Source organism: Melozone crissalis, unplaced genomic scaffold (genome assembly GCF_028551555.1).
Source record: "Melozone crissalis strain CALT ecotype California unplaced genomic scaffold, PUWL_Pcris_2 ptg000247l_1, whole genome shotgun sequence".
Taxonomy (NCBI): Eukaryota; Metazoa; Chordata; class Aves; order Passeriformes; family Passerellidae; genus Melozone; species Melozone crissalis.
The window spans coordinates 474,159-487,337 of record NW_026536006.1 but is presented as its reverse complement, the minus strand read 5'-3'; the positions used below and the strand labels follow the sequence as shown (position 1 = coordinate 487,337).

The 13,179-nt window shown below is 39.4% G+C and overlaps 1 protein-coding gene across 1 annotated transcript; it reads right to left on the bottom strand.

The window, feature by feature from the left end:
- Positions 1 to 1,174: 1,174 nt before the first annotated feature.
- On the bottom strand, positions 1,175 to 11,149 carry POLB (DNA polymerase beta). The gene is made up of 14 exons (XM_054294393.1): positions 11,026 to 11,149; positions 10,891 to 10,948; positions 10,746 to 10,812; positions 9,675 to 9,749; positions 9,174 to 9,232; positions 8,444 to 8,493; positions 7,312 to 7,363; positions 6,222 to 6,276; positions 6,061 to 6,133; positions 5,501 to 5,571; positions 4,728 to 4,814; positions 3,696 to 3,760; positions 3,057 to 3,196; positions 1,175 to 2,147 (listed from the first exon to the last, which is right to left on the bottom strand). The coding sequence occupies exons 1-14, from the start codon at positions 11,084 to 11,086 to the stop codon at positions 2,053 to 2,055; spliced, it is 1,008 nt and encodes a 335-aa protein (XP_054150368.1). The 5' UTR covers positions 11,087 to 11,149; the 3' UTR covers positions 1,175 to 2,052.
- Positions 11,150 to 13,179: the final 2,030 nt, after the last annotated feature.

Here is a 13,179-nt window from a genome sequence, read left to right as displayed (position 1 = left end):
CATTATTATGGACATATAATATATATGTATTATATATATATTAGATGTATATATATGTGTATATATAATATGTATATATAAAATAAATATAATACATACTATGTAAAATATTATATATAACATATAATATATATAGTATAATATATATCATATATATAATACATAGTATATAAAATATATATACTATATATTATATATAATATATATTATATACATTATGTGTATATATAATATATATAATATATATGATATATATTATATCTAATATATATATTAGATATATATTATATATGATAGATATATATATTATATAGATATAATACAATATAATATAATTATATAATATTATATATATAATAGATATAATACAGCATAACTTTATATATAATAGATATAATACAGCATAACTTTCTAACATTACACACATATGTGTTATCTTATAAAGTTATGCAGTATTAATTTTCTCAAGTATTGTGTTAATTATAGTTTTAGGTTATAAACAATGTTAAAATAGAAATTATGATTATGCTATGTAATATACTTTATTTTATAGCAAGGACTCAGCCTTCCTATAATGGAGCCGGTATGAGACTCCAGCAGGCACTAAAGGTGCTCTCAAACCCTTCACCCACTGTGAAAAATGAACATTTTATCATTGGCTTTTTGCAAATATTAAAATGAATATTGTATGTGTTACGTTTCTGTACCCAGGAAACATTTGTGAACATGGTAAACACATGTTACTGCCTTTTGATCTTCTAAAATTACAGCAAATAAAATAATAATCAAACAGCACTATACATTCATGAGAGACTATTCAATTTGTTTATTCCCACTGATAACTGAAGAAAATACTAAATATTTCAGCTATGTATATATTTTTACAATGAGGCATCAAAATACTTTACATAGCACCAAGTTAACTTCTAGTTTTCTTCCATACTACTGCATGCATTAGCACTGGGGAACATTCCCAGAAAATAATTAAAACTCCTGACAAGAAAAATGGAAGAAATTCAATGGGTAATTAAGAGCATCAGTAATGTCCATTACTAAGATTCATCAACTCTCCCTGTATAAGTTGAAAATGGAATTGTTCTGCAGGCTTAAATTAAATGAAAATAAGACAAAGTATTGAAATACACAGCATAAGCAGTATTGCTGCTGCTGTAATTCATGGAAGTAGTTACTAATTAGAATTTTTTTAAGTTAAATAACAGAATCCCTGTCCCAAACACAACCAGTAATGCATTATTGAAAAGACCTCGTCTCACATCCAAAATACTCATTACCCTTCCCAACATGTAAAGAGGAGGTGTAAAATAAGATTTGACAGGTTTGCATCTAAAAAAAGGGCAGATTGAATCTGCAGGAGTGGTAGCAATGCATAAATTAATCAGACCAAGCCAAATAAAACAAAGAGCACTGCAATCAATATTACAACATGTCTAGGAACAAAATTCACAATTCACATGTAACAGGAGAATGGCCACCATAGCATGGAGCCCATATTGAAAGATTTTAGAAGGATAAACTCATCATGAGCTTCAGCACTGCACCAAGACACCTAACACAGGTGTGAGGAGATAGAGAATAGTTAAAAATGGTACTTTTCAGGAGTGCTTCATGATACTCAGCATTTTTTCATTCTGGTATCTACATAAATATGAGATACAAAGAGAGATGCTGGGGGCCCCATCCCTGGAAACATTCAAGGGCAGATTGGACTCTAAGCAATCTTCTCTAGTCAAAGATGGGGCTCTAAGCAATGTTCTCCAGTCAAAGATATCCCTGCTCATGGCAGGGGGACTGGACAAAATGGCATTTAGGGGTCCCTACCAACCCAAATTATTCTGTGACTACATAAAAATGAAATCTCACGGGATTTTTCTTCACGACACATTCTGTTCTGTTCAAGTGCCATGGATGTGCTTTAGACATCAGTAATATACAGTTTTTCAAGTAACATTCAAGGTAAGACTATGCACTTCCACATCTTTGTAAAAGCTATGAAAATATCTCTGTAAGCTCTAAACCCAGACAAGCAGTTTGTTATTCACTCCGGTCCTTTGGCTCTCGGTATTTCCACTGGATATAATCAAAAATGTCTTTTTCACATTCCACTGGCAGGGCCTCTCCAGCAACTCCTGCAAGGAAATGACACAGGATATTTGAAAGGTGGAAAAGCCTGTACCATTCAGAAATGGCAAATGCATGGCAAGATTAAGACAAAACTGCTGTAAGTAAAAAAAACCTGAAGAAACCACCCAGAACAAAATTTTCATAGTGTTTACATGCTGATTCTTATTAGTGTCAAAGGAAATAATGAATTAACTTTGGGCCATGTGGTTATGCAGGTAAATAAATTTATAATTTTGTGTGGGTTTATATAGTCAACTCTCCTCCAAAGCAAAGCAACTAAAGAACATGACACACCCTGTGAAAAGAGGAGGAAACCAAATATGTGCTGTGCACAGCACAGAAAAAAATAAATCTTTAAATCAACTAAGACTTTAAGTAGATTAGAAGGCCCAAAGAGATAACCTTGTGTAAGCAGGCTGCACCTTCTTGCTGTAAGGGTGCCCAATATCAAAAAGGACACAGTGAAAAATTCCACAAAATATTGCATTTATCAGAAATATTTCCAAAAAACAATAATAACCAATTGAAGGAAACCACACAAAGTGCATAACTTGGAAAGCAGGAAGAGTAGAAAGAGTAGAAAGAAGGGAGAGAAGGGAGAGTAGGGAGAGTAGGGAGAGTAGGGAGAGTAGGGAGAGTAGGGAGAGTAGGGAGAGTAGGGAGAGTAGGGAGAGTAGGAAGGGTAGGAAGGGTAGGAAGAGTGGAAAGGAGTAGAAAGGAGTAGGAAGGAGTAGGAAGGAGTAGGAAGGAGTAGGAAGGAGTAGGAAGGAGTAGGAAGAACAGAAACATTAGAAAGAACAGAAAGAGTGGAAAGGAGTGGAAAGAAGGAGCAGAAAGAGTAGAAAGGAGTAGAAAGGAGCAGAAAAGAGCAGAAAAGAGCAGAAAGGATACTCTGTGCAAGAACTCAGACTGACCAGTAACACCCAGGCGGCGTATTGTGTACTCATTGATGGTGAAACCCATCTCCAGAGCATGAGCTCTCATGTTTTTATTGAATATATCGCTACCTGTGAAATACAGCACACCACAGTAATACTGATCTTTTGGGATAAGCCTAGAAGAAAAAGGAAAAGGGAAAACTTAGAACAAATACAATTTAAAATTCAGTATTCAGACACGTGTAGGTTTACTCTGTGTTCATGTGCGTACATTCTGCAGCTCTGTACATTGAATTTTCCCACAAACCAGATGCAAAAGTGAAGGGAACTGCATATGAAAGGAAGGTTCAGCATATCTACCCTTCCCCAGAAATTACTGGTGTAACTATCTGGTTATGGTGCTGGCACTCCTGCGCAGAGTCAGCGTCAAAGCAGGATGATAAAACGGGACAATTCTGATATTCTATCAGAATATCATGATTGGAAGCACAGCATTATTGCCGATAACCTGTTGTAATTACTGGCAGTTGTCCAGTGGCTGCCACATTTCAAAGGCGTTAGAAAAATAGTAAATGGCCATGTTATGAACACAGAAGTAGATATTTGAATGAAAATTTTATGCAAATGCCTGCTCTGTAGCAGACAGCTGAACTAGGAGGATTTTGATGCACGTACCTGATATCAATCCTGCGGTGTGGATAAGCTGTTCCATCCTCTTTATCTGGCAGCTGGCAGACACCCTGTGAGGAAATAATGCAGGAGACAAATTTAGATGAAATTCAACAGATTTGAGAACCATCTTTACCTTCCCATCCCTAAAAAACCTCTAAACAATCCTCAACTATCCTGGAAAGCAAAGTTAAATCCTTGCTGAATTGAATAAATATTTTACTGGAACAGCCAGATATCAGAATACAGTGAATCACTATTTTACACTCTTGTGTAAAATGTGTTGCTTAGTGTAACATATAACTGCTGCTTAAATTTTTATTGCACCAGGAAGGATCCTCATTTCCCTGTCATTATTATCAGGCTTTTCAGTATGCACAAATATCAGCAGGTTAAGAAAAGAAAAAAAGCCCTGCACTGTCAGCATGGAATCTAAAAAATTAAAGTTTTTGTAATTTATTACTTGTTTTAGGCATCTCACATAATCCCTATTATATCCTACATCTAGGATATAATAATAATCTAGCTTATTCATTAAATCTGACACAAAAAGAACAAAAGTATATTATATATTAGACAAAATCAAGAAAACACAGTTCTGAGATCAAAGCTAAATGTTTCCAAGATCCTGAGGACAATTACAGAAGTGGTCACTGTGCAACTGAAGAAGTCAAGTTGTGCTGAGGTTCCAGGACAAAATTGACATTATGTGATGAAGGTTGTGTCAGCAGGGTTCAGAACTACACAAATATCTGTGTATTTACTTTCTAATATTTATATAATAATATATAATTTTTATATAAATATATATTTATATATGGGATTTATATAATAATATATAATAATAATAATACTGTGTCTTAAACTTTCTAATTCTGAAATCTCACCATAAGAGTTACCTGCAGGAAATTCTTATGAGTTTAAAAAACAAACCCACAGCACCCCCATGTCCAGCAGTGCCAGCAATTGTATTCATCCTGACTTCTGTCAGGAAAACAAATCCCCCACAACATCCTGCACCACCAAAAAAGCTCTTACCATGAATTTGGTGTCCCCTTTAGACAGCATATCTGTGATAAAGTGGACTTTTTCCAGCTGTTCTACAACTTTATGCAAAAGTTTTGACTAGGAATAATAGTAAGAAAGAAGAAATTACTTCACAAATAACAAGAATATCTTACCTACATTTACTAGATAGAGGCTCCAATAAGTATAGGACATCATTATAATTATATGTACTACTCTACATGAAATTTGACCCAAACGGAAAAAAATGTAACAAAAATAATGGGAAAAAGCTGATAAAATTACAGTTGTGCAAGATAAAAACAATTTCCACCAATATTGAGATTGCCTTTAGTTGGAAATGACAAATCTAATTCAGCTTTTAAACAACAAATCTGTAGAAGGAACATAAGAAAAAAATAAACACTGTCATTAATGCTACTTCAGAATTAGTCCCAAAAGATTCCAAGGGCAGCAGGACAGTTTCCTATCAGCTAAATGATTTTGGTAGCCAAAATCAAGAAATAATCAGACTACCTTTAATCCAGCTAGCTTTACAGTGCTGCATTGTTAAAGCACAGGAATTCAAGGGAGTGGGGGAATATGTGTGACAGGAAGAAGGAGAGAAGGGTAAAAATAAACATATTGAGTAGTTCTGAGAAATAATTATAACTCCTCAAAATAAACAGGGCAATCCAAGAGAAAATTTCAATATTACAGTAAATAAAAAACCACAAAAAGCTGCAATACAAGCCTGAGACTGTAAGCAATGTACAGTTCTGATCTGTGGCATCTGAGAAAAGCACCTGTTTGGTTGATTCTGATGTGAAACTGGGATGGGTCAGGAGAACATCCATGTCACCACTTGACTCTGCACCTGGGCAAGAAAGAAGCAAAGAAAAATTCAATATACTAATGTTGCTGAACATACATCTTACCTCTTGTAAACATGATTTTCTAGCAGGGAATGTCACTATTAGCAAAAAAATAACCTTAAAGTAAAAGAATTTTGTTCTTTCATCAAAAGTTTATATTCTCCATACATAAAATATCCAAGAATTTCTTGCTGTAGTCTATAGCAATGAAGTAAAAACGTTGTTAATGTAAAAACAAAGCAAACAATTCATGTTACAAGATATTGCTCTTTATGGGTAGTATGTTGTAATGTGAATTGTTTGCTTTGTGGAGAACTCTTTATGGAGAAGCAAGGATTTATTCTGGTGTCTCATCACTGAACTAGCTAGACAAGACAATACCAACAGGAAAGGCCAGGGTTCCAGCACAGTCTGTCAAGAAGAACAACACACACAGTAACTTGTCTTGTTGTTATCCCAAAATAAAGAAAACAAGATCACAGAGCACCAACCTCGCCTAAAACTGCCACACACTGTAGCAATGTAGCTTGGGTCCAGTTTCTCTATCTCTTTGAGCACAATTTCCTATGTGAAAAGGAAAGAAATGTGTTTAGAAGTGGTCAGTCATTCACTGGCCATCAGTACATCACATTCTCAACAATGAGATTTTTACCTGCATTTGCAGCATTTCTTCCCTCGGGATTCTCTTCTCAAAATCTTCAAAGTATCTGCAAGTATGAAAATAGAGGTATCTGAGAGAGTGGTAGGGCAGCATCTTGAAATTTTAGTCAATTAAATGTATAGCAGAGGAAAGAATACTAACTAACACTACTGTCACATCACAAAAAGCTCCTGACTCTCATTAAACATCTCAGAAATCTTGCAAGGTGACAGTAAAAACTCACAGTTGTGAGTTTGACAATGCTCAGAACAGTTTCACTATTTCCACTGTACACAAAGAGCTGCTGTAAGGTGGGACAAGTATTACCATATAAATAAATGCTTAATGTTTACACAGCCCTCTGAAAATACAAAACGTTCCTGACAAGACTCAGCCCACCAGCAAGCAGGTTCCCCATCCAGGGTCAGAGCTGACCTATGTTGGAAGGAGCTAAATGGAAGCTCTCAACCCAAATACAGCTCCAGATATATTTGCTTCCATATATTCCATATATTGTAAAACTCAAATTGTCAGCAAGCGAAACACTTTTGGCTTTATTTGGTTCACCTGCAGCTTCTGACAAGCACAGCTATAGTTCTTCCAAAACCACCACAGCAAAGAGACTCTCAACAAACAGCACTGAAGCTGATGAATACTGAGGGACAAACACAACATTCTCAAGTTCAGACAGGCAAAGGTTACCTTGTTCACAGCACATAAAAAACCAGCCTGGACCACTTTTATGCAGATGGTGAAGAAACAACTCCACAACCTCACTAAAGTGATTCTCCACGAGCTAACTGAGCAGTTAGCTTGATATTAACTTCCCAAGCCTTCCATCCTAAATGCAACAAAAGCTCTAAATAACTGCTGAAAGGCAGAATGTAGAGCACAGAGAGACCCTTACTCAGCCTGTGTAACCTTACATTACACCCTGGTGTCTGAAGGAGGAGAGAACCTTACTCAGCCTGTGTAACCTTACATTACACCCTGGTGTCTGAAGGAGGAGAGAACCTTACTCAGCCTGTGTAACCTTACATTACACCCTGGTGTCTGAAGGAGTCACTAGAAACACCAAGCACTTGTACCCAAGGAAGCTTACTTCAACCCAATTCGCTGGTGATGGGTCAGCTTGTGCTCAATTTTTCTTAGATCTACAAAAAAAAAAAAATCCAAATAAAATAATTAACTGAGAACTAAACATCTTACAGTAAGTTTCTATCAATGCAAAGATGATGCACATAAAAAGAATACAACCTCAAAGGAGGGAATTTCAAATCACCTACACAGCAGCTGATAGGATGACCACAAATGCACAGAGCATTTCCAACAAGATTTAACAGACCACCAAAAAGCCAAAATCCTTGTTACCTTCTGTGTAACCTGCATGTACTTTGCTTTATATGAAAATATATGTATGAAACGTGTCTATATATGAATATATGTATGAAATATGTATATATATGAAACATGTCTATATATAAATATATGCATGAAACATGTACATATATATATGCATGAAGTATCTATATATATGAATATATGTATGAAATATGTATATACATGAATATATGTATGAAACATGTCTATACATGAATATATGTATGAAATATGTCTATACATGAATATATGTATGAAATATGTATATATATGAAACATGTCTATATATGAATATATGTATGAAACATGTCTATACATGAATATATGTATGAAACATGTCTATACATGAATATATGTATGAAACATGTCTATGCATGAAGTATGTATATATATGAATATATGTATGAAATATGTATATATATGAACATATGCATGAAATATGTCTATGTATGAATATATATATAAAACATGTCTATATATGAAACATGTCTATATATAGATATATGCATGAAACATGTACATATATATGAATATATGTGTGAAGTATGTATATATATAAATATATGTATGAAATATGTATATACATGAATATAGGTATGAAATATGTCTATATATGAAACATGTCTATATATGAATATATGTATGAAATATGTCTATATATGAATATATGCATGAAATATGTCTATATATGAATATATGTATGAAATGCCTTAAGCCTGTGCACCAGCTTTAGCATTTTACACACCCTCCTCAAAGCCTAGGGCATATCTGTTAGAAATATCACTGTGGAAAAGGCAGCATGACAGAAAAAAAGATTATTGGAGTGTGAACCAAGGCTTCATATTCACACTTACCTTCTAAAGTCTTAATTCCTTCCTCAACAAACTTCCTGGCAGCAGCAGGACTGCAAAGAAACAAGGGAATCTGGCATCAGGAACAGCAAGAATTTTACAACACCAAACAGGACATTATTTATAAGTGTGGGTTGTTTTTTTAAGACTGAGGTTGCTTGTGATGCTTACATCTTTTCAGCCGCTCATTTTCAGTTAATGCTTTTGGTCAGCAGAGATCCAAAGCTTGGCCTGCACATTTTTTAGCATTGATATAACTAGACAGTGATGTATAATTGTAGGAAATTAAAAAAAGTGACAGCAAATAGGTAATATTGCTTCAGACAGTAATACCAAATGCATGATAACATTGCAGCAGAGTTCTCATGGGCTTTTTAAATTTGTTTTTGTTTTGTTGTCTCCTTCAAGGCTCTGCTTCTCCTTTTATGAAAACCCGGAGGCCAAGTCTCATTTCCACAGTTCCATTCTTGACCCACACCTCTCTCCTTCCCCTCTCAGGAAGATTCCCACTCCCACTCCTCTACCACACAGTCTGGAATTCATCATTCTCCACCCTTTTGTCTCATTCAATCCCATAATCACAACTACAGTGTGTCAGTGTGGGCACTACATCAGCAGCTCAGGCTCATTCCCTTCATTATGTGCAATCATCCAAATTCTGCTCATAATTCTATCAAATGAACAGGAGAAGGGAAAAAAAAAAAGCCCTAAAAACACCCCAAGAAACTTTTACCCAATGCCAGTGACTCGTGTCAGGAAATTGATAGAAGAGCTTGTATCATCCTGCCGAATCTACAAAACCAAAACAGTGAAATAAACAAACAAAATGAAACCTCAAGAAGATAAAAGAGCTCAGTCAGGTCAGACTCTGGTTTAGAGGTTCACTACAAAACAGCACCAAGCCTTACAATAATGCCACATGTAACAAGCCTGAAAACCCCCAGCTGGCCATGCTAAAGTGAGCAGGATTAAAGCACAAACTCCAGAGCCTTCCAGCAAGATCTCCACTTCTGACAGAAGACCTGCACATGCTGATTATGTAAGCTAAAATATTTTAATAAATAGACAGTTTTGAGGCTTTGGCTGAGCTTCTCAATCCTTGATTTGTACTTATCATACCACCACTCCTAAGAGTCTCCAGGGACAACAGAAACGTGCAGAGCAAACAGGCTGCTTTGCAAGTTATCAAGAAAAGCAGGTATTGAGAAATACAGAACAGGAGAAAGACACTCACCTTTTCCAATTTACGAAGCTTTCCAGTGGATAAGAACTCATCTATCTTTTCAGCTATTTTAGCACCCACTCCATCCTAAATATTGGGGGGTGAGTACAAACAAGTTAACTTAAAAATCACTTAAAGTCAGTATATGTGGGAAGCAAGGAAAACTCCCTAGAATTTAGAGTCCAGAAAGAACTATGGGGCACCCAAGACCACAATAAAATATTGGAGCACAAGAATTCAAGGGTACAACATAAATGGCATAAACACTGTAATGCAAGGGCTATATCACGTTTACATAGCAATAAGTTTGAACAAGGTTTGATTCTTATTGCTCAAGACCTCTGAATTAACAAAGGAGTGAGAGAGCAAAGGGGAAAGACATTTTTACAGGCAGAGGCTCAGATGGGATGGCCAGTTCCAGCTCTGGAACCCCCACAGTGGCCACACCCGGTCCGTGCTCCCAAACTCTGACTGGGGTAGCGGAAAGAGGCACTGGGAGAAGCGGGGCTGCCTCCAAGGCTTCCAGGAACCCCGGGCACCTCATCCCCACTCCCCAGGAACCTTGGGCACCTCATCCCCACTCCGGCTGCCCCCCATCCTTCCCAGGAACCCCGGGCACCTCATCCCTGCTCTGGCTGCCCCCTATCCTTCCCCCAGGAATTCCTGGCACCTCATCCCTGCTCCCCAGGAACCTCTGGCACCTCATCTCTGCTCTGGCTGCCCCCAACGCTTCCAGGAACCCCGGGCACCCCATGCCCAGCTCCGACTGCCTCCACGTTCCCCGGGAACCCCCAGCACCTCATCCCTGCTCCCCAGGAACCCCCCCAGCACCTCATCCCTGCTCCGGCAGCCCCTCATCCTTCCCAGGAACCCCGGGCACCTCATCCCTGCTCCCCTCGACCCTCCGGACACTTCATCCCCACTCCGGCTGCCCCCCATCCTTCCCAAGACCCTCCAGCACCTCATTCCCACTCCCCAAGAACCCCGGGCACCTCATCCCCATTCCCCAGGAACCCCCGGGCACCTCATCCCCGCTCCGGCTGCCCCAGCTCCTCCCGGGGCAGCCCACACTCGAGCACCTACCAGCTTCTTGGCTTCAGCCCCACTCTGTATCTTGCTGGGATACCGAGATATGACCGAGGCCGCTTTCCTGCGGAGCAGTGCCGGTCAGCGCCCGAACGGGCTGGAGCCCGGCACGGGGCACGGCGTGAGGGGAAGGGAGCGGTACCTGTACGCGTTGTACTTGTGGATGGCCCGGTTCACGTTGCGCTCGTAGTTGGCGAGCTCTGCGGGAGAACCGCGGTGAGAGCAGCCGGGCCGCGGCCCTTCCCACCCACAGACCCGAGCGAGCGCGCACACCTACCGATGAGGAAGTCGGTGATGCCTTCATTGAGGCTCTCCTGGGGAGCTTTGCGCTTGCTCATGGCCGGCACCGGCACCGGCACCGGCACGGAGCGGCGGCCGGGGCTGCGGGCAGCGATGGCACCGAGGCGCTTCCGGCAGTGGCGTCACGGCGCGTCCGGTGCCGGGGGCGGGCGGGGCCGGGGGTGTGGAGAACGCCGATCGCTTGTTTTTTAAATGTTAAAAGTTTAATAGTAATAAAAAAAGTTTAATAGTAATAAAATGTGCTTCCGGCTGTGGCGTCACGGCGTGTCCGGTCCTGGTGCGCGGGCGGGGAACGCTCCTGCTCGGCCCGCAGGCCCCCTTGCTTTAGGCCTGTCTTTTTTTATAATAAATGCTGAAATCACTTTAGTACCGGCATCCCGTTCCCGTTTTTAACATGTCTACCTCGCATATGTGAGATTTTTGGCCAGTCTGCTTCAGCGGTGCTGTTCCAGGCTGAATCAGCAGCTATGGTCTTACACCGGAGCAACCCAGTTTCAAAATACTAGAATACCGAGTTCCACAATAGCAAAGTAATCTAGTTTTACAATACCAGAATATCAAGCTCCAAAATACAGCCACACACCCAGTCTGTAACACATCCTCTTCCTTTTCCCCTGTAATCAATGGGGCAGCTTTCCAGGCCTTTATTTAGCCCAGACTTCTCTGTGTGTTGTGACCTTGGAAGAAACCTTTGCTTTTGCTTCCCTCCCAAATTGCTTTAAGGTTGCCCTCATTCTCTCTAATGACTTTAAATCACTGGGTTTGATGTCTAGTTTATCTTCCCAAAATATAACACCTCTGACTGTGTCAAATTCCCTCCTTAATCCCCTTGGCATCTCTGATCACTGAAGACTGGAGTTGGATAAACTCTCCCAAGTAGCTTTTGACATCTTTCAAGAGGCAGATGGATGCCATACAAGATCCATCATGCTTTCCTTGGTGTCAGAAAGGTTTTGCTATTAAAGATTAAGGAGGCTTGAGGTCACTCCAAATCACAATATTGCTCGCTTTATAAGCCAATTTCATCCTGTCATCTGGTATTTTGTGTTCCAGTTGCTTCAGAGGAGTCTACAGCATTCATCAATTCACTGGAGTTTAAGCACTGAGTGGTTCCTTAAATGTCTCCAAAGTCAAGCCATTTATCTTTTTCACTGTATTTTATTGTCTCTGTTTTCCCTGACTTACAAACCTCCAGCACAACAGTGAGCTCTGCTTGCTTTGAGAGCTGGTGCCTCACAACGGGATCCTGAAGAAAGAAATCCTTGGGGAATGAAACCCCTCTACTGAAATACTATTTTAAACAAAAAGGATAAAAAGAAAAAATTAGAGGTCAAAACACAGTCCAAAAGATTATTTTTAATTATTTCTCAGACTCAACACTGAGCTTTCCAAGCCCAAATCCTTATTTTACATATATATATAAAATAATATATAATGCATACAATAATATACATAAGATATAAAATAATATATAATATTATATTTTATATATGTGTGTATATATATATAAAATGCAAGCCTCAAAAGTGGGGAGAAGAGCATTACTTTTAAATCCTCAAAGCCCACATTTGGCAGACCAAAGAATAGATTTGAGGTACAAACCCACTCTCTGGGACTACAAAACCACACTCTTAAGCTCCAAGGCTTATGATTTTATGGCACAAAGCCTCATTTGAAGGGCCCGGAGCATCATTTTTTAAAAGTCTGATCTGGAATAGTGGTGGGACTGTGATGTCACACAGAGGCTGTGACACAGCAGGACAAGAGGGGCTGCAGGGTGGTGGGTTCTGCACTCTGGACAGAGCTCTGAGGGTGAACATCCTTCACCCCTGAGGGTGAACATCCTCACCCCTGAGGCCATGGCTGCTGACAGTGGTGTGAACCCATCCCAGATGGATTTCTGGGGTGGGATGCAGTTCGTGCCCATGATGCCCAACATCAGCCCCACAGGTACAGGAGCATTGCTGCCCTCTCAGGGGTGCAGGGAAAATCAGCTGGAGCTGGGGACAACAGTGACACACAGCCCAAGGGGTGCTAGAAGGCTGAGACCCAGCAGAAACACAGCAAAACCTGGTTCTTGGGGAAGATGAAACAGGAAAGCCTTATAAATATGATTGTCTGGTAAAAGATT